The sequence below is a fragment of the Pristis pectinata genome, chromosome 30, assembly GCF_009764475.1.
Source record: "Pristis pectinata isolate sPriPec2 chromosome 30, sPriPec2.1.pri, whole genome shotgun sequence".
Taxonomy (NCBI): Eukaryota; Metazoa; Chordata; class Chondrichthyes; order Rhinopristiformes; family Pristidae; genus Pristis; species Pristis pectinata.
In genome coordinates, this window is record NC_067434.1 from 9,346,837 (window position 1) to 9,368,511 (window position 21,675).

At 44.5% G+C, this 21,675-nt stretch overlaps 1 protein-coding gene across 1 annotated transcript in view; it reads left to right on the top strand.

The window, feature by feature from the left end:
- Positions 1–21,675, top strand: part of LOC127584714 (glutamine--fructose-6-phosphate aminotransferase [isomerizing] 1-like) — an 83,783-nt gene continuing 62,108 nt past the window's right edge. The window contains exons 1-2 of the mRNA XM_052041607.1: positions 1–166; positions 9,636–9,743. Coding sequence (XP_051897567.1) covers positions 160–166; positions 9,636–9,743 — 115 coding nt within the window. The 5' untranslated portion in view covers positions 1–159. The remainder of the gene's footprint in view (positions 167–9,635; positions 9,744–21,675) is intronic.

The window sequence follows — 21,675 nt, forward strand, 5'->3', positions numbered from 1 at the left end:
GATGCAATCGGCGACTGGCCACGCCGTCAGCAGCTGCGTCTGAGGAGGTGGTGCGGCCGTGGTGACGTGGGGGCTTCCGCACGTAGAATGTTGTGACAGAAAGTTACCAGGTCGGGTAGCAACAGTGGGGACACAAAGGAGCCAACGTTCGAAAAGAGAATGTGCGGTAAGAATCAGCTGGCGGGGGGATTCTGTAGCCCCCTGTACGCGGGGGTCTCGGCTTCCCTTTTAACACAAGGTGCTTTAGGAGAGGGAGACTATGCGTGGCGTTTCCAGGGGCATGTGCTTTCATAAAACAGCTTGCAACCTCTTCCAGTATCAGGAGGTTATATTCATCGTGTTGGAGCTATTGCAAACTATTAAGACCTGATAGTTTCCGTTTCGATTTCCTTAAATGGTAGTGCATATTTTTTTTGCGTGTCACCACAGAATGTTTAAGCCATGGGGGGGTTGGGGTGGAGGGTCGACGGAAACGTGAACAATCTATCAGAATACATTTGGGAACAAGTATCCTGGGGTGCTCTGACTTTTCCTACTGCTAGCAAACCTGGATGGGAGGGAAGTGACAGATTTTCAGTGATGGCAGAGTTGGATTAAGGTCATCAGGCGTTCCGACATAAAGGGTCTTAAACAGACGTCCAGAGACGCACGTAATTTGAGTGACGATGCAACCGCGGAATTTTGGGTGTGATTGTTGTATTCTAGTGTTTCCTTTTTTTAAAAAATGATCACTTCAGGTTACTGTACCCGAACATAAAATCACCATAGAACAGACCCTTCCTAAGTTATATAATTACAATTTTCCTGCAGTCCGTTCCTTTTTTTCAGAAGTTCATTTCATATTCTGCAACAGAAAATCGATACTTGGTGTTTATTGTGTTCATGTGTTTGGGTTTTATATTTATCTTAATATAGTTTCATATTTTCAACTTCTTTTAAAGGCGGTCTTTTGTGTGGTTAAAGTTTGAAAACTTCTGTGAAGCTTCTTCAAATGTGCTCGTGTTGTCAGTGGGTTAAAACTAATTTGCATATAATGAGGAAAAATGTGGGATCGTCAGTGATGATCTGTATATTCATATCCTGTGGTGCCATACCTAACAAAAGTAAATCAGTCCATATGAAGGGTCTCGGCCCGAAATGTCGACTGTCCATTTCCTTACATAGGTGCTGCCGGACCTGCTGAGTTCCTCCAGTGTTTTGTGTGTTGCTGCAGATTGCAGCGTCTGTAGTCACTTGTCTCTAACAAAAGTACTTGCGTGATAATCAGTATTACCACTTGTCAAGGCTATCTGTCATTACCAACTAATTGGCACATCAGAGCTTTTTCCTGTTGATGTACTTTAGGCAGTTACAGACTGGAATCTTCAATACAAGGTTTCAATCAATGGGAAAGAGAAGAGGCCTTTAGTAAAACAACACTGCTACTGGAAAAGAATGTCACAACTTGAGCTCTCCTGAAGAACTCAGGGTAGCAGCTGAGAGAAAAGATCAGCTTTGCTAGGATGCTCAGACAAGGCTCCTTCACAAGGTGGAATCTTGCGTTGTCCTTGGGAAATTGATATCTTGGATTAGGAGTACAGCCCAATCCTGCAGCCAAAAAATAATCATCAGGGAATGAGGATAAACCTGAAAGGAGGTGTACCACAGTCCAGGACTGCGGGGTTCAAATCAGGTGATCCTGATCCATACAAGAAGTCGAAATATGACCTCCATAAAGCTTTCAGGGATGCCAAGAGACAATTTCAGTCCAAAATAGAGTCCCAGTCCGGCCGTCAGTTGTGGCAGGGCTTACGTGCTATAATGGGCTACAAAACGAAGTCGGGCAGCGTCGCCAACAACAGCGCATCCCTTCCTGATGAGCTTAAGGCGTTCTATGCACGTTTTGGACAGAAGGGGATTGGAATGTCACCACCCACCCCGACAACCTCCAATGCACCTGAACCCACAGTAACTGCTGCAGATGTAAGATCAGTTGTCTGGAGAGTGAACCCATGGAAAGCATCTGTCCCAGATCAGTTGGCGAGGGTATTTGCAGACATTTTTAACCTCTCCCTGCTTCAATCTGAGGTTCCCACCTGCTTTAAGAAGACCATTATCATCCCAGTACCCAAGAAAAACAAGGTATTGTGCCTTAATGTCTACTGCCCAGTGGCTCTGACATCCACCATCAAGGTGCTTTGAGGGGCTGGTCATGGCACACGTTAACCTTGACCCACTGCCATTCGCCTACCACTGAAACAGGTCTATGGTGGATGCTATCTCCCTGGTCCTACACTCATCTCTGGAGCATCTGGACAGCAAACACACCTACGTTAGACTATTATTTATTGACTACAGCTCTGCCTTCAATACTATAATTCCAAGCAAACTCATCTCCGAACTCCTAGACCTGGGACTCAAACCTCCCTTTGCAACTGGATCCTTGACTTCCTGACAAATGAACCGCAATCAGTAAGGATAGGCAGCAACACCTCCGCCATGATTATCCTCAACGCGGGTGTCCCACGAGACTGTGTCCTAAGCCCCCTACTTTATTCCCAATACACTCACAACTGTGTGGCCAGATTTACTCTAACTCCATCTACAAGTTTGCAGATGATACCACCGTAGTGGGCAATATCTCAAATAACAATGAGTCGGAGTACTGGAAGGAGATAGAGAGCCTAGTGACATGGTGTCATGACAACAACCTTTCCCTCAATGTCAGCAAAACAAATGAGCTGGCCATTGACTTCAGGAAAGGGGGCAGTGCACACACTCCTGCCTACATCAATGATGCTGAGGTTGAGAGTCTCAAATTCCAAGGAGTGAACATCACCAATAACCTGTCCTGGTCCAACCACCTAGACACCATGGCCAGTGCCTCTACTCCCTCAGGAGGCTAAAGAAATTTGACATATCTCCTATGACCCTCACCCATCTTTACCAATGCACTATAGAAAGCATCCTATCTGGATGCATCATGGCTTGGTATGGCAACTGCTCTGCCCGGGACCACAAGAAACTGCAGAGAGTTGTGGACACAGCTCAGCACATCATGGAAACCAGTCTCCACTCCATGGACTCTATCTACACTTCTCACTGCCTCAGTAAATGATCAAAGACCCCACCACCACCCCCCCCCCAGACATTCTCTCTTTTCACCCCTCCCATCAGGCAGAAGATACAAAAGCCTGAAAGCACGTAACACCAGGCTCAAGGACAATCTCTATCCCACTGTTATAAGTCTATTGAATGGTTCCCTAGTATGATAAGATGGACTCTTGACCTCACAATCTTCCTCATTATGGCATTGCACCTTATTGTCTACCTGCACTGCATTTTCTCTGTAACACTTTATTCTGTTACTGTTTTACCTTGTGCTACCTCAATACACTGTTGTAGTGAATTGATCTGTATGAATGGTTTTTCACTGTACCTTGGTACAAGTGGGAATAATAAACCAATTTACCACAGTGATCGGACCTAGGCCCACTACTATGTGGTGATTTCATTAATGATCTAGATCACTATCTTTCAAGTAGGAGTCACCTTGGCAAAACCTATTAATGCGAGATCCACATTAAATACCAAAATAACATGTTACATCTACTCAATGGCTTGCACGTTCTCTAACCCCCATACTCCTTTTATTTCACATTAATTTTGTGCCTGTGCCCCTCTTAATATATTACTTGCTCTCCCTTCCTCTTCTATCTTTTCTCATTCTCAACCTCATTTTCTTTCCTTTTCCTCATTTATCTCTCTGCGTCTGGTTGATTTGCCTCTCGCCCACTCCTCTCTGTCTCCGTATCTTGCCTGTTTGCACTGATTTAACCTCCCAAACCTTCTCTCTCCATCAGTTAATCCTTTATCCCTGCATTTGTCTTTTTATTTCTCTCTCCCACCACCCACCTCTCTTGATTTTTCTGTCCTGTTTGTCTCTCACTTCGGTCTCACTGAGATCTCTGTTGCTCTTTCTTAATGCTCTTCTGCCTCTTTCACATCCCCACCACTCTCTGTAGCTTAATTCTGTTCTCTTAGTCCGTTTTTTTGTATATTTCTCTCAACTATTTTCATGTTTTGTTATTTTTCCCCTCTCTCGCTTTCTATCTCTTCCTCTCTGATTCTCTCCATTTCATTTTGAGTCTGCCTTTCTTTTATGTGAACTTTCTCTGCATATGTCTTTACCACATCCACCTTGTCTCTGTTCCTCCCCATCTCTTGCTTTCTCTCCCTATGTGATAAAAAAGATTGTGAAATCTGGACTCACAATCTACCTCATCATGGCCCTTGCACCGTATTGTCTGCCTGCACTGCACTTTCTCTGTAACTGTAACACTATGTTCTGCATTCTGTTATTGCTTTTCCCCTTGTACTACCTTGATGTACTTGTGTTTTGAGATCTGTATGGATGGGATGCAAAACAAAGTTCTTCACTGTATCTCGGTAATGTGACAATAATAAATCAATTTCCAATCCCAATTCCTCCCCCTGCTCTTGGTTCTCCTCTGGCCCTTGTTTTAACCCATTCAGCCCTGTCTCTCTGGGCACCCAGCTCTGATATCCCGCTCCATCTCCTGGTCGGACACCTGACCCTGCTCTCTATAGCACTCAGTCCATACACTTGCCCATACCCAGTTATGACCCGAGTCCTGTCTCCCGTTGCAGCTGGACATGGGGTCAATGGGAGCTGTCACTGGCTCACCGGCTCACCTTGCAATGAGGATCATTGAGAGCTCGACCTATAAACCTGATAATACAAACATCTGTGGAAGGCTCAGAATAGTAGAGGCAAGCAATCAAGTACAAAGAGCTTTTATATGTGTCAGGGTATTGGTCAATTTTGGATAAATGTTGTATTAGACACATTGCTAAGTATAAGCCAAATATCTAGGGTTGTGAGTCTTTGGAACTTCTTAAAGGATAGTGGAAGTGGAGATTTTCAGTAGTCTTAATGCAGAGGTGGATAAGTCCTTGATAAACACGGGTGACAATGGGAATGTGGATCTGAGCTACAGTTGGATCAGCTGTGCTCTTGTTGAGTGGTGGAGTAGGCTTGAAGGGCCGATTGGCCTATAGCTGCTCTTGGCTTATTACAGGGAACGATGTAAAAGGAGCTGAAGACCGAGGGTTACTGTGTATATTTCATTGCAAGTTCGAGGTAGCAAAACTATATGAAAGCTAAGAATACATCGGTCTGTGTCTATAGAACCACTCGGTGCAAATTAAAGGAGTAGGTTCTGTGATTATAACAGCCGAAAAAGTTCAAAGAAGAACTTAGGATGAGCGCTGGCCTCTGGCTTTTATTATCCGGGTCTGTTTACGTTCGAGCACCATAGATTTAGGTGTGACCTGGCTGGTTATCATAATTTTTGGGTTTGGCATATTGCCAAGGTACCTGAATTTAAATTACGCCGGAGTGATCTTCCTCTCAGCATTCTCTTGGCATTGAGGATGACTTGCTTCCACTCCACTTTTGTGGTTTCCAAACTGGCTAATAAGACCACTGTGGGAACCACGAATTCTTCCACAGCTGCAGGATGTGGCTGTTGGGAAAGGTGGGCGGTGGTCTTCTCCTCCCACCACCTATGCAGGGGTTTGTGTGCTCCTGAAGCAGGGACTCCAGGTTTTCTAAACCCAACTGCTTCTCCGTGTTGAGTGGTCACAAGTCAGAAATTCCCAGGAGTTGGTGGAGATGTCGCATTTCATCAAAGAGGCTTGGAACATATCCTTGAATCTTTTCTTCTGTCCACAGTAATCTCTTACCAGAGCTCAGGATAGAGTGGTTGTTTCAGGAGTCTCAGATTAGACAAGGCCTGCCTAATGTTGCTCACTGAGTGTAACTAGGACCTCTGTGCTCGGGACATTGGCCTTGAAGAGGACACCGACATTGGTTTGTGTATCCTACCAGTGGATTTGATGGATTTGCTGCACGTTGGCCGGTCCTTTCCCAGGGAGCAGTGAGCTGTGGGATTGACTTGCTGTTTGATGTGATTGGTGTTGACTCCATCATCTCAAAGGAGCTGAAGCAATACTTCGTCTAGGTAAAAAGAAAGAGCTGTAAATCCAAAATAAAAGCAGAAATATTCAGCAGGTCTCTTTTTATTTCATACAAAGTGTAACTGGTTTAGAGAGAATATTTGGTCCCAACTAGTTTTGATTACTTTATTTCCCGGTATTGAGCTTTTCCCAGGAGACTTGATTGCTACTTGTCATTGTACTACAACTGGATTGGCATTTGTTTTTTTTCTCAGTAGACTTACATTAGTGGAATCACATTGTTGGCTCCACACTGCTCTTGTGCTCTATGCTCATCGGTTGCTAATGTTTTAGAGGATGGGGTGGGGTGGGGTGGGATGGGATGTGGACCTTTCTACAGTATCTATGATTGGCTCACACTGTATCATCTCGTGGGATAAACCCCTTCATTTTTTATGAACCTTGTGGCTCATTCATACAATATTTAAACTTTGACCTTCCAAGACTGACTGCAGATTATATCAGAAATATTCTAAAAATTAGCCCTAGTAATAAACAAGAAGTCTGTCTGGTTTCCAGTCTCTGGTCAAAGTTTAATTCAGATATGTCTTAGTATTTCAGTGGATGAGTGCAGTTCAAGAAGCTTAATACCATCCAGAACCAAGCAGCCAGCTTGAATTGCATCCCACCCACCACTCTAAACATTCATGGCTTCCACCATCAGTGCATACTAGCTGGAGTGTGTATTATGTATAAAATGCAATGCAGTTACTCACCAGACTATTCTGACATCACCTTGCAAATCCACGACCTCCACCGCCAGAACGGATAAGGACGGATGGTGTATGAGAACACCACCACTTGCAGGTTCCCTCTGAGTCACACACTAATGTGGAAATATATTGCCAATCCTTTATTGTCACTGAATCTAAATCCTGGAACCCCCCCCGGGACAGGAGCAGTCCAGGAAGGTGTCTCACCATCTCCTACTTGAGGGCATTCAGGGATGGATAGTAAACACTGGCCTTGCTGTTGATGGCCAGATTGCCAAAAATGAATAAATATCATTTTCTTAGATTGTCATATCAACTGCTATATCTAAATAAAATTGCACTTTGATGAAAAGGTGCATCTTTTTCAAAGCATTAGGTAGTTGCCTGTGGTGCTGCCCAAAATGAGGTAATGGTAGTTAAACATATATAAATTGGAAACTGAATTGGGAACAGCTTATTAACCGAGTGGAACGGTCCTGCAAAGACCACTGAACATTTGGCACAACAAAACTGGGTAGAAAATGTTGCTATAATGGTGAGTAATGTCGATCAAAACCACCAGTTTGTGGACAGGACATACATTCCCTGCACAAGGTTCTTAATACTTTAAAAAAAACTAGTGGAATTATAAACTTAATGGCAGGTCTACAGGTCTGGTGATGTATGAACGAACTAACTTCCTTCCTCCACCAGTTAATAATGTGTGGGGGGGAAATGATGATGTAGCCAGGCCAAAGTAGTTAATGTGGAGAAGTGTGGTTGGTATAGTGGCATGGCAGGTAATAATCCAATGATCCAGGTTCAATCCTGACCTCTGGTGCTGTCTGTGTGGAGTTTTGACGTTCTACCTGTGACTGTACGCATTTCCTCTGGGTACTCCAGTTTCTTCCCGTGTTTCAAAGATGTGTGGGTTGGTAGGTTACTTGGCCGCTGTAAATTGGCCCTAGTGTAGGTGGATGGTAAGAGAATCAGGGTAGAGTTGATGGGCATGTGGAAAATAATTGGTTATTGAGAAACTAGTTAGGGAATAAGAGTGATTGAATTGTTCTGAGAGATGGCACAGACTCAATGGCTGAATTGCAGTTTCTTATGTCATGCGAAATATATAAACAAAATGATTTACAGTATCAGGAGTAAAAAAATCACAAAAAACTATAATGTGGCCCCTTTCATTTCTCAGCAACGTGTTCTACGAAGCTGTTTTGCAGAGCAAGGCTCCAGGAGTAGCAACAAGATCACTGACTTATTGCCTTCTGAGATGATTTATTTCAGAACAGAAAACAAAAGGGCTGGTCTTGCCTGCATATCACTGGCTGCTTGTCTCCAGGCCACCCTTAGTGCAGCTTTCCACTGGGAGTCACTTTGCAGCCCAACATGGGGATCTCACTGCACTCTGGGAACCCCATTCACTGCTGGTGACATCCTGTCCTTGGATGGTAATGTACAAGGAAATGTGGCAAGGACGTTGAATGTTTTTGAATGTCTTTGCAATTCACATTCAGTAACACTTGGGTACTGTTCAAAAGAATTATTCAAATTATTAATTTTATTTCTGTACATTTATAAGAAGTACACCCACATATTGAAAATTTAATTAACACCAATGAAAGTACCTTGATTGATAGAAACTTACTTTCTCCCCAGAGCCAATGCCTTCCGTTTACTTGACTGTGTTAGGTTTAATGCAGCACAGGACCTGGGGCAGATTCCTGGTCTGAGAGCGGGCAGATCTGTTGACCTCCATGAGGATCCCAACAGAACAGTGTGGGCAACACGTGGAGATGCCACTGTCAATTCTGGCTAGTGCTGCACCAGGAAACTGAGACTTCCACGGGGATCTGCTAATAATTCCCAGTATGAGCAGTGGCAATAATGTGTGGAAGATCAGCCCCAACTTTTTCCAGCTGCACTTGTACATGAAATGCAGCAAATTATTGTCCAAGTACTATCCAAGAGATCAGAAAGAAAATAGACTATCAACCTTTGAGGTTTGTATAAGAGGGGGGATGTCTGTACTGAGCTTTGGTGTGACTGCACCTTGAACATGGTGCTCAGTTTTGCTCTCCATACCTAAGAAGAGTTCTATTTGCCTTGGGGACAGTGCCATGAAGATTCAGTAGATTGATTGGTAAATTGGTTTGTTATTATCACCTGTACGGTGAAAAACTTATCTTCCATACTGTCCATACAAATCATTTCATTACAACAGTGAACTGAGGTAGTACGAGGGAAAACAATAACAGGATGCAGAATAAAGTGCTACAGTTAGAGAGAAAGTACAATGCAGGTAGACAATAAGGTGCAAGGCCACAAGAGGTAGATTGCTGAAATGAGGGTTTGTTCTGTGAGGTAAGATTGTATAATTGGACTTGTATGTTCTGGAGTACGAAAGAATGAGAGGCAAGCATGTTGAATTACATAAGATTCTATGGTGGGTGACAATGTGGATGTTGAGAGGTCTTTTATTTTTCCTGGCTGGGAAGTCTAGCATTCAGAATAAGGGGTTGGTCATTGAGGATGGAGAATTGTCATGGGTTGTGAATGGATAGAAAAACTCAAAACAAGAGACTAGATACTCATTTGGTAGGTACGTACAAGACGTTGATCAATAAATTTTTGAACACTGACGACAATCAGGTGGGGAAAATGGATGAGGTTGGGAATTGGCCATCATCTTTATGAACAGTGGGGCAGACTCAAGGGGCTTGCTCCTATTTATGAGGAGATGTACACCCATCTTTAATGACACAAGGGCTACTATCAATGGTATGTGTGCGGGCAGTGTTCCATGAAGAAAAAGAGAAGTAGGAAGTGCCTGCAATTTGATAGTTTAAAGAGATCTTTATTGAAATTAAACTATTACTGAAACTTAACACCTGAATCGCTTATTTTGTTTTCAAGGAATTTTTGCCTACCTGAACCACCTGGTTCCCCGAACAAGAAGGGAAATTGTTGAAATCTTATTCAAAGGGCTTCAAAGACTTGAATACAGAGGTTACGATTCTGCAGGTAAGTTGATATTCTTTTGCATGAGGAATAGATCTTGCATTTACATTGCAACTCTCTCTTCCTCTGGATATCCCAAAGTATTTCACATAGAAGTGCAGTCACTTCTCTCCACATCTCAGGCCATGTATGTGGGGAAAAAACAAAGCTGACATCTTGGAAAGGGAGCAGATCCCCAGAGGCTTTGACACGTTGAGTGTCCAATGCAGGTTTGGGTCTCCCTCGGTTATGTTGCTTTGAATAACTTTTGGGAGTTCTGCTCTTTGTCTGTGCCCTTCTTCGCCGCCTTGTGCTTACCAAACTGGGAACGGTGATGGAGAGGAACATGTTCATCTTGGGGTTTTCTAGATCTGACACTCTAGGTCAAATATCAGTGTCAGACATTGGGAGTAGGGGGGAGGGTTATGGTTTAACCCACAACTTCAGAACAATATTCCGTACTGCACCAACTACTGTTTATCCATTTTCAGCTTCAGCCACCTCTGAGTGACATGTGTCCACTATACCAGCTTTTAGGCACTTTGCTGTTGAGTAGGATTACGTCAAGACCATCCAATTTCATTTTATGTGAAATTTATGGAGGCAGGTGAGGTGGGTGACTTGGATCCAGGGCTGGATTAAAGCCCCTCTCCCAGGTGATTGCACACCATGCACTTGTAATGTACAGGGGAAACGTGCACTCATTTCAAAGGACAAGTGCTGCCTACTTAGTGATCAAATGCAGCACTGAAGATTTGAGTAATATATTCTGCCGCCATAGGGTCTAACTGACCACTAGTGCTTGACTTGTTGAGCATCCCGTAAAGGCTGCAGCCTGATTAAATGCCCATTAACCTGAATCATTAACACCAATCAGATACATATTTGTCCCCTCCCTCGTCCACTCTTCCATCCCAATCGTTATGGCATTTATCCATGCAAAGAAAAGCGATGCATCACCTGCCCTATACACCTCTCCTCTTCCCACCATCCAGGGGCTTAAACAGCCATTCCAGGTGAAGCAGTAATTCGCTTGCACTTCTACCAATCCAGTGTACCTCATTTGGTGTTCACAAAGTGTTGTCCTCGACGTTGGAGAAACCAAACACAGATTGGGTGATCATTTCGCAGTGCATCTGCACTTAGTCCACAAGGACAGCTTCTGGTTGTCTGCTGCTTTAATTCCTCGTCCCACTCCCACTCTGACCCATCTGCGTGTGATTTCCTGCACTGTTAACCTGAGGCCCAGCACAGGCTTGAGGGACAACGCCTCATCTGTTGAAGCACATTGCAGCCTTCAGGACTCCACATCCAATTTCTCTAACTCCAGGTAACCCGGTTGCTTTTTCTGTTTGTACAGAACTGGCCATTTCTGCCAGTCATCATTTTGGCTCAGAGAAACAAAGGACTGCAGATGCTGGAATCTAGATGAAAAACATCTTTTCTCCACGGATGCTGAGTTCCTCCAGCATCATAGTGTTTTTCATCATTTTTGTTCAGTTTTGTTTTTCTATTAGTATAGCCTGGCCTGCTGGACATTTCCCACAGCCTTGTTGTTAGCAACATGATACACAGACCAAGAAGCATAATGTGCTTCTAAGTGCTACATCAACATGTTGGTCTTGCCCTATTATAGATATTTCCCTTTGGTCTAACTATCTCCCACCCCTACCTTTTTTATTATTGAAAACTGTTTTTCACTCTGTCCCAGTTCTAATGAAGGGTCTCTTCCACCGTCCTGGCACCTCAATATCTTCAGTGATGCCTGCTGCTGCTCCCAGCATGCCCTTCTACGCTCCTCGTTGAGTCCTGGTGATGGTCATGGGTAGAACGAGGGACATGAGGTTTCATATTGAGATGGTGTACATCTCTGGAGACAGACTGCAGATGTTGGAACCTGGAGCAGCACACAAAGCGCTGGAGGAACTCGGCAGGTCAGGCAGCATCTGTTGGGGTGGTGGGGGGGGAGGGGAGGAATGGACAGTCGATGTTTCTGGTTGAGACCCTTTGTCTGGACTGATCTTCATCTCCAGATGAAGGGTCTAGGCCCGAAAAGTTGACTGTCCATTTCCCTCCTCAGATGCTGCCCAACCTGCTGAATTCCTCAGTATTCTGTGTGGTGTACATTTCTGTTGCTGCTAATGGTACACAGCACCTCATGGGTACCTACTTTTGAGCTTCCAGACCTCTTGAGTCTGTCCCATTTAACATGTTAGTAGGTCATACAACACGTTGGAGGGTGTCCCCAGTTCTCGTGGAGTCAAAGTCCTGTTTTCCACTATGTGGTGGTCACTTCTTCTTCCCATGCTACCCTGGAGGATGCATCTTTCTTTTTAGATAGAATTTATTCATCATAAAAATATATATGCAAAGGAAGAAACTGTGCAAAACTTTCATATTCATGGTCATTACATTCAGTAGTGTAAACCTTTAAAGAAATAAAACACAAACAGCAACATTGCCACTCATATGGCTCCCTGAGGTGAATCCCCTTTCACTGTTCAAGGGACTTCTCCACCCAACTCCTCTCCCTCCAGTCCTTCAGTTTTTGCCAGCACTTGTGAAGCTTCGCTTGGAGCTGGTGTACTTGGTCACTGCCTTTGTCCCTGCCAACACAGTGTACTTGGCCAGCTTTTTTTTATTCCAAAATAAACTTTATTCATCATAAAAAAACAAACTATATACAACAATAAAACAGTGCAAACCTTTACATTCATGTACAGAACAATCATCTGCCACAGGCAAATTGGTGGTGATGAGGTCAAGGAAGTTTATCCTTCATGTTGACACACGGTAGTGTAGTGGTTAGTGTAACACTATTACAGTGCCAGTGACCCGGGTTCAATTCCCTCCGCTGTCCGTAAGGAATTTGTATGTTCTTCCTGTGACTGCGTGGGTTTCCTCTGGCTGCTCCGGTTTCCTCCCACATTCCAAAGACGTACGGGTTAGGAAGTTGTGGGCATGCTATGTTGGTGCAGGAAGTGTGGTGACACTTGCAGGCTGCCCCAGAACACTACACAAAAAGATGCATTTCACTGTGTGTTTTGATGTCTTTATTAGTTACATGTACAATCTGCTGGAGGAACTCAGAGGGTCAAGCTGCAAAATGTCAACAATTCCTATCTCCACCCCCCCCCCCCCCCCCCCCCCCCCCCGAAACAGCTGCTGCTTGGCCCACTGAGTTCCTCCAGCAGCTCGTTTGTTATCCGTCATGCTGGTTCTTTCACCATCTGCCACAGATCCAGACTGGCAGCTGCATTCTTCAGGACTTGGTTGGCCATTGATGGTGCTGGGTCTTGGATATTGCAATTCCCACCCACAGGACATTCTGTGCCTTTGCAACATTTAGTACTTCCAAGTGTTGTTCAAGCTCAAAGGAACACCGATTCGGCAGCTGAGGCGGGGGCAGCCATTGGTAATCAGGAGGAGGATCTGCAGATTTGCCTAATTTTGGATAGAATCATAGCTATAGAACTACAGCAGGGAAACAGGCCCTTCAGCCCAACTCATCCATGCCAACCAAAGTGCCTACCTGAGCTAGTTCCATTTGCCTGTGTTTGGCCCATATCCCTCTGAACCTTTCCTATCCATGCACCTGTTGAAATGTCTTTTAAATGTTGTAATTGTACCCACCTCTACCACCTCGTCTGGCACTTTGTTCCATATACCAACCACCCTCTCTGTGGAAAAGCTTGCCCCTCAGGTCCCCTTTAAATCTTTCACCTCAACTTAAACCTATGATCTCTTGTTTCAGACTCCCTACCCTGGGAAAAACATTGTGACCATCCACCCTATCTATGCCCCTCATGATTTTATAAACCTCTATAAGGTCACCTCTTAGCCTCTGCTCCAGGGAAAACAGTCCCAGCTGATCCAGCCTCTCCTTATAACTCAAGCCTTCCAGTCCCGGCAACATCCTTGTGAATCTTTTCTGCGCCCTCACCAGCTTAATCACATCCTTCCTATGGTATGCCGGCCAGAACTGCACGCAATATTCCAAGTGCAGTCTCACCAACATGTACGGCTGTAACATGACGTCTCAACTCTTGTACTCAGTGCCCCAACCAATGAAGGCAAGCGTGTCCTATGCTTTCTTTGCCATCCCCTCTACCTGTGTCACTGCTTTCAGGGATCTTTGGCATTTTGCTTTTGATTTATGATTGTGTCTCCTCTGTTCTTGTTGGTCTTGAGGAAGTACAGAGACGTATCCCTTCCTGTATCTGAAAGCTCTCATTGGATGACCTCCTGGATGTCTTGAATGTATTATTTATAGGAGTGATTGGTGATCATGGCCAAACTTAATTATTTGACTTGAAAGCTCCTGATCTCTTAAATTCCTACCCAGTGACTAACACCAACCTATCTTGTACAATGTAGAGAGAAAGATGTGCACTAATGAAGCTGTTCGTGATCTCAGGACATCCAAAAACACCTTTGAGCCATAAGGAAGAATTGAAATGTTGCAGATCAAGGAATTACATGAGCCAACTAGTCAATAGCAAGGTGACACAACCAACAATGCTGACTTCTATTTATTTATGGTTTTGGGATCTAGATGTTACTGATGTGGCAAATATTTATTGCACGTCATTAACTGCTCTTGGCAAGGTTGTGTTGAGCTGTACCGTGAATTGTTGCAGTTTTTTTTGTGAAGGTGCTCTTAGGTATGGAGTAGCAGCATTTGGATGCAATAATGATGAAGGACCAGTGATAGATCTCCATGTCAGGGGAGGGTGGGCAATTTGGAGGGAATTTGCAGGTAATGGTGCTGCAATGCGCACAAAGCCATTCTTCTTCTTGATGGTAGAGGTCACGTTTGGGAGGTGCTGTCGGTGTAGTCTGGGTGAGTAACTGCAGTGTATCTTGTAGAAGGTACACATTGCAGCAATTGTGTGCCAGTGGTGGAGGGAATGTACGTTTAGGGTAGTTGATGGGGTGCCAATGGAACAGGCTCATTTGAATTAGATGCTGAGTTTCTTGGGAGTTGTTTAAGCTCCACTTGTCCAGGTAAGAAGAATTTATTCCTTTGTGCCATGACTTCTGCCTTGTAGACTTTGAGGTGTCAGGAGTTGGACCTGTTCTTGTAGCTACAATATTTATGTAGCTGGTCCAGTTGAGTTTCTGGTCAGTGGTGACCCCAGGATATTGATGAATTGAGTCCTGGTGATGGTAATGCCATTGAACATCAAGGGCAAGTAGTTGAAATCTTTTGTTGGAAATGGTTATTGCCCGGTAGTTCTGTGGTGTGAATCTTACCAGAAGTAGTGAAGGAAAAGTAACGGCCAGAACACCTGGAATAACTCCCCTACGTTGCTTCAAAATTATTCATAAGATCTTTTATGTTCAAATGAGAGGCCTAAGGGGATCTCAGTTTAACATTTCTTGAAAGACAGCAATCTGACTGTGCAGAATACCTCTTGTGCAGTGACGTGTCAACCCAGGTGTTGGCTCAAATTACAGAGTAGGACAAAATCCAGATGGAGGGTCTCGACCTGAAATGTTGACTGTTCATTTCCCTCCATAGATGTTGCCTGATCCGCTGAGTTACTCTAGCAACTTGTGTGTTGCTTAGGACAGAATCCAGGGTTGGAATTGAGGGGTGGGGGTGGGGGTCGTGGTTGATGGGGGAAACAATGAGGTTATTTGAAACCATAATGTTCAGGTAAGCATTAAACAAAGTTACATCCTTGATTGCTTTGCTAAGACACACCTTTACCTGTGCAACAGGTTCATTCAGATGGAACTGGTTTTTGAATCTACAATAAAGCACTGTTGTCAAGAAATTTTAGTGCACTTTTGGAGTGGATAAAATTGTGCTGATGCATTGATTTAATCACTGTTTTGTTCTATTAAGCATCTACCTTAGTTGCATCTGAATGAATGGTTTTAATTGTGATGCCTGGTCCTTCCTTTTCAAGATCGAGCTCAGGGAGTCGGTCACTGCCTTGTTTTAGTGGCAAGAAATGCCTGATCGAATTTGGCGAATTATACAGAGTGAACTGCAAATGGTTGTTCTCATGCTTCACTGGTGAACGTAATTGATTTTTGATTGCACAATCCTGGCAACAAAGGCTTGAACTTCCATACATGCTGCAGTCAGTTTCCATAACCTGAGAGGCCAGCGTTACCCTGTGCTCCAGGAAATCTAACCATTACAAGTATGTGCCTCCAGCATCCCCCTTCACCTTCGACCTTTCCAACTCACCACCCCACCAATTTAATCAAAACTGTCCACTCTCCTCAACCCACCACTTTTTCTTTCTACCTTGGCCCCATCAACCTGCTTGCATCTGACTTTTCTCAGGTTAACTTTCTCTCCTCACTGATGCTCCCTGGCCTGCTGAGAATTTCCACCAGATTCTGTTTTCATACCCACAGCAGTTTACTCTTGACTTTCCTCCACAAGCCTTGTGTGTGCTTATAATTCTGCTGTCGCTTGTCAGACTTCATTGATCTGCATGGAGTCATACAGTTATACAGCACAGAATCAAGCCCTTTGGCCCAACTCATCCATGCCAACCAAGATGTCTATTCAAGCTAGTCCCATTTGCCTGCATTTGGCCCGTACCCCTCTAAACCTTTTCTATCCATGTACCTGTCCAAATGTCAGTCAAGTTTATTGTCATATGCACAAGTACATATATGCATAGGTGCAATGAAAAACTTACAGCAGCATCACAGGCATATAGCATCAGATAAGCAGCATTCACAAGAAAAACATAAATTATACACAATTTTTACAAGAAAACACAATTAGAACAAAAAAGAAGTCAATTTTAGTGCAAAGTGGTCATAGTGTTGCTAAACTGTAGTGATTTAGTGTTGTGCTGGTTGGTTCAAGAACCAAATGGTTGAAGGGAAGTAGTTGTTCTTGACCCTGGTGGTGTGGGACTTCAGGCTTCTGTACCTCCTGCCCGATGGTAGTTGTGAAAAGATGGCATGGCAATGTTTTGTAAACATTGTAATTGTACCCACCTCCACAGCTTCCTCTGGCAGCTCATTCCATATACCCATCACCCTCTGTGTGGAAAAAGTTTCCCCTCGGGTCCCTTTTAAATCTTTCTTCTCTCTTAAGTCTATGTCCTCTAGTTTTAGGCTCAACTACCCTGGGGAAAAAGACTGTGATTTTTCACCTTATTTACAGTCCTTCATGATTTTATATACCTCTGTAAGATCACCCCTCTGCCTCCTGATCTCCAGGGAAAAAAATCCCAGCTTCTCCTTGTGACTCAAGCCCTCCAGTCCCAGTAACGTCCTTGTGAATCTTTCCTGTACCTTTTCCAGCTTAATGACATCCTTCCTATAGCTGGGTGACCAGAACTGCACACAATACTCCAAATGTGGTCTCACCTACGTCTTGTACAGTTGAAACATGACATCCCAGCTCCTATACTTAGTGCCTTAGCCAACGAAAGCAAGCATGCCAAATGCCTTCTTGGCCACTCTGTCTACCTGTGTTGCCACTTTCAGGGAACTATGTATGTACCTGTACCCCTTGGTCTCTCTGTTCTACAACACTCTCCAGGGCCCTAGCATTTACTATATAAGTCCTACCCTGGTTTAATTTAGCAAAATACAACACCTCACACTTGTCCATGTTAAATTCTGTCTGCCATTCCTGACCCTTTTCCCCAGTTCATCTAGATCCACGTAACCTTAGCTAAACTTTTTCACTGCCCACTACACCACAAATTTTGGTGTCATCTAAAAATTTAATAACCATGTTAACAACATTGTTACCCAAGTTGTTACTATAGATTTAATATACACTTAGCCATGCAATTGATTTTTTTAATGTGTTGGCTGCACCATAACTGAACAAGCTGACTAAACCCAGCAATTGCACTTCCAAAGCAATACCAGTCAATTTTCCTGATGTGGTAAAGTGCTTTGTACAATTCAAATGACTACATCCACAGTATCTAGACTAATGTACCACTACTGTTTTCTAATAGGTGAGCATTTTGGCAATTAGCCAAGGGCCAGTGGCAAGAACATCAGGGGGAGGTCAGTGATAGGGGAGATGAGGAGTGAATGAGAGGTGGTGGTACCAGCTGAAAGAGGGTGGTGCAGGCACACGAATAACACGAGGTGCTGGGTGGAACTCGAAGGAGTTGAATGAAACCTGAAATTACCAGAAAGGGAGAGAGGAAAGGAGAATTACTGGAACTGCAGTCTAAGATTAGAGTGGCTGGTTATCTGAAAATTTGATATGCGGCGCCAGAAGGCATTTGATAAGGTGCCGCATAAAAGACGTAATTGTAAGATAAGGATGCAAGGAGTTAGGGGTAAGGTATTAGCATGGATAGAGGATTGGTTAATGAATAGAAGGCAGAGAGTTGGGTTAAATGTGTGTTTCTCTGGTTGGCAATCAGTGCTGAGCGGGGTGCGGTAGGGGTTGGTGCACAACTGTTCATGATATACATTAACGATTTGAAAGAGGGGACAGAGCGTAGCATATCTAAGTTTGCTGATGACACTAAATAGAGTGGAAAAGCAAATTGTGCAGAGGATGTGGAGAGTCTTTAGAGAGATATGGATAGGCTAAGTGAGTGGCCAAGGGTCTGGCAGATGGAGTACAATATTGGTAAATGCGAGGTCATCCACTTCGGAAGGAAAAATAGAAGATCAGATTATTATTTAAGTGGTGAAAGACTGCAGCGTGCTGTTGTGCAGAGGGACTTGGGAGTACTTGTGCATGAATCGCGAAAGGTTGGTTTGCAGGTACAACAGGTTATCAAGAAGGCAAATGGAATGTTGCCCTTCATTGCTGGAGGGATTGAATTTAAGAGCAGGGAGGTTATGCTGCAACTGTACAGGATACTGGTGAGGCTGCACCTGGAGTACTGCTTGCAGTTCTGGCCTCCTTAGTCGAGGAAAGATATACTGGCTTTGGAGGCCATGCAGAGGAGGTTCACCAGGTTGATTCCAGAGATGAGGGGGTTAGCCTATGAGGAGAGATTGAGTCGCCTGGGACTATACTCACTGGAATTCAGAAGAATGAGAGGGGATCTTATAGAAGCTTTTAAAATTATGAAAGGGATAGATAAGATAAAGGCAGGAAGGTTGTTTCCACTGGCAGGTGAGACTAGAATTAGAAGACATAGCCTCAAGGTTCAGGGGAATAGATTTAGGATGCAGATGAGGAGAAACTGCTTTTCCCAGAGAGTAGTGAATCTGTGGAACTCTCTGTCCAGGGAAGCAGTAGAGGGTACCTCATTACGTACATTTAAGACACAGTTAGATAGAGTTTTGGTGGTATTGGTATTGGTTTATAATTGTCACTTGTACCAAGGTACAGTGAAAAGCTTGTCTTAAAAACCAATCGTACAGGTCAATTCATTACACAGTGCAGTTACATTGAGTTCGTACAAAGTGCATTGATGTAGTACAGGTAAAAAACAGTGACAGTACAAAGTGTCACAGCTACAGAGAAAGTGCAGTGCAATAAGGTGCAAGGTCACAACAAGGTAGATCGTGAGGTCATAGTCCATCTCATTGTATAAGGGAACCGTTCAATAGTCTTATCACAGTGTGGTAGAAGCTGTCCTTAAGTCTGGTGGTACATGCCCTCAGGCTCCTGTATCTTCTACCCGATGGAAGAGGAGAGAAGAGAGAATGTCCTGGGTGGGTGGGGTCTTTGATTATGCTGGCTGCTACACCAAGACAACGAGAGGTAAAGACAGAGTCCAAGGAGGGGATGCTGGTGTCCGTGATGCCCTGGGCTGTGTCCACAACTCTCTGCAGCTTCTTGCGGTCCTGGGCAGAGCAGATGCCGTACCAAGCCGTGATACATCCAGACAGGATGCTTTCTATGGTGCATTGGTAAAAGTTGGTGAGAGTCAAAGGGGACAAACCAAATTTCTTTAGCCTCCTGAGGAAGTAGAGGCACTGGTGAGCTTTCTTGGCTGTGGCATCTACATGATTTGACCAGGACAGGCTGTTGATGATGTTCACACCCGGAAACTTGAAGCTCTCAACGCTCTTGACCTCAGCACCATTGCTGTAGACAGGTGCATTACACCGCCCCCTTTCCTGAAGTCAATGACCAGCTCTTTAGTTTTGTTGACATTGAGGGAAAGGTTGTTGTCATGACACCATTCCACTAAGCTCTCTATCTCCTTCCTGTACTCCGGCTCATCGCTGTTTGAGATACGGCCTACAATGGTGGTATCATCTGCAAACTTGTAGATGGAGTTAGAGCAGAATCTGGCCACACAGTCATGAGTGTATAGGAGTAGAGTAGAGGGCTGAGGATGCAGCCTTGTGGGGCACCAATGTTGAGAATAATCGTGTCGGAGGTATTGCTGCCTATCCTCACTGATTGCAGTCTGTTTGTTAGAAAGTCAAGGATCCAGTTACAGAGGGAGGTGTTGAGTCCTAGGTCTCGGAGTTTGGTGACAAGCTTGCTTGGAATTATTGTATTGAAGGCAGAGCTGTAGTCAATAAACAATAGTCCAGCATAGGTGTCTTTACTGTCCAGATGCTCCAGAGCTGAGTGTAGGGCCAGGGAGATGGCATCCACTGTAGACCTGTTTCGCCGATAGGTGAATTGCAGTGGGTCCAGGTTGTCTGGTAGGCTGGAGTTGATGTGTGCCATGACCATCCTCTCAAAGCACTTCATGATGGTGGATGTCAGAGCCACTGGTCGGTAGTCATTGAGGCATGTTACCTTGCTTTTCTTTGGGATGATAGTGGTCTTCTTAAAACAGGAGTTTTGCATAGTAGAGGAACTAGGGTTATGGGGAAAATGCAGGTAGGTGGATCTGAGTCCACAGCCTAATCAGCCATGAACTTATTGAATGGTGGAGCAGGCTCGATGGGCCAGGCAGCCTCCTCCTCCTCCTATTTCTTATGTTCTTGTGTTCATAGTTAATTTGAGTCCAATTCCTTGAGCTTGCATTATGCTTCATTAGAATGGTGTGGTATCTCAGAAGTCAGAGATGGAGTTGGATGGGGACTTAAGGTGACAGGCAGCTGGAAACTCAGAGTCGTCCTTGCAGTCTGCATTGGAAATGTCCTGCACTGAGGTCACCCACCCTGTGTTTATGTTCTTTGGTGTAGAGATGACCACATTGTGAGCGCTCACTGCGGTACACCAGATTGGAAGGAGTGCAAGAGAATTGCTTCTTCTCCTGGAAGGACTGTTGCGTCCCTGGGTGGAGGGAAGGTAACGGGTAAAAGGGCAAGTGTTGCATCGCTAGCAGTTGCTTGTTTAGTGGCACCAGAGAGGCAGTGCCTTATTGGTGGAGAAGGAAGAGTGGTTCAGGGTGTTCTTGAAGAAATTGCCCCTTTTGCATGGTAAGGGGAGGGTAGAGGGTGAGGTGAGTGACAGTGCATAGGAGGATCAGGTCTGGAGCGAGTAAGTAGCCAGGTCCAGGTAGATCAGGAATGCTGAAGTGGAGAAAGGGTCCAGTCCTTGGTGAGGACTTCTAGCCAAGCAGATAGGCCCAGAGGGAAAAGTGACTGAAGAAGAACACCGTACACTGGGCTAGGAATTCATTAAGGTGCACATGTAAGGGGATGAAGCTAAAGTGTGTTGCGTATAAGAGTAAAGAAATCATGCTGCAGCTATATAAAACTTCAGTCAGACTACACTTAGAGTATTGCGTGCACTTCTGGTCACCCTGTTATAGGAAGGATGTGGAGACTGTGGAGAGGGTGCGGAAGATGTTAACCAGGATGCTGTCTGGATTAGACGGTATGAGCTATAAGGAAAGATTAAACAAACTTGGGAACTTGGGTTGCTCTCCCTAGAGCGCTGGGGCTGAAGGGAGACCTGATGGACATTTTTAAAATTATGAGAGGCATTGATAGGGTAGACAGTCAGAATCTTTTCCCAGGGTAGAAACACCAGAGGATGTGCTTTTAGGGTCAGAGGGGGGAAGATTAAAGGCGACGTGAGGGTCAAGTTTTTTATGCAGAGAGCGGTAGGTGCCTGGAATAAGTTACCGGG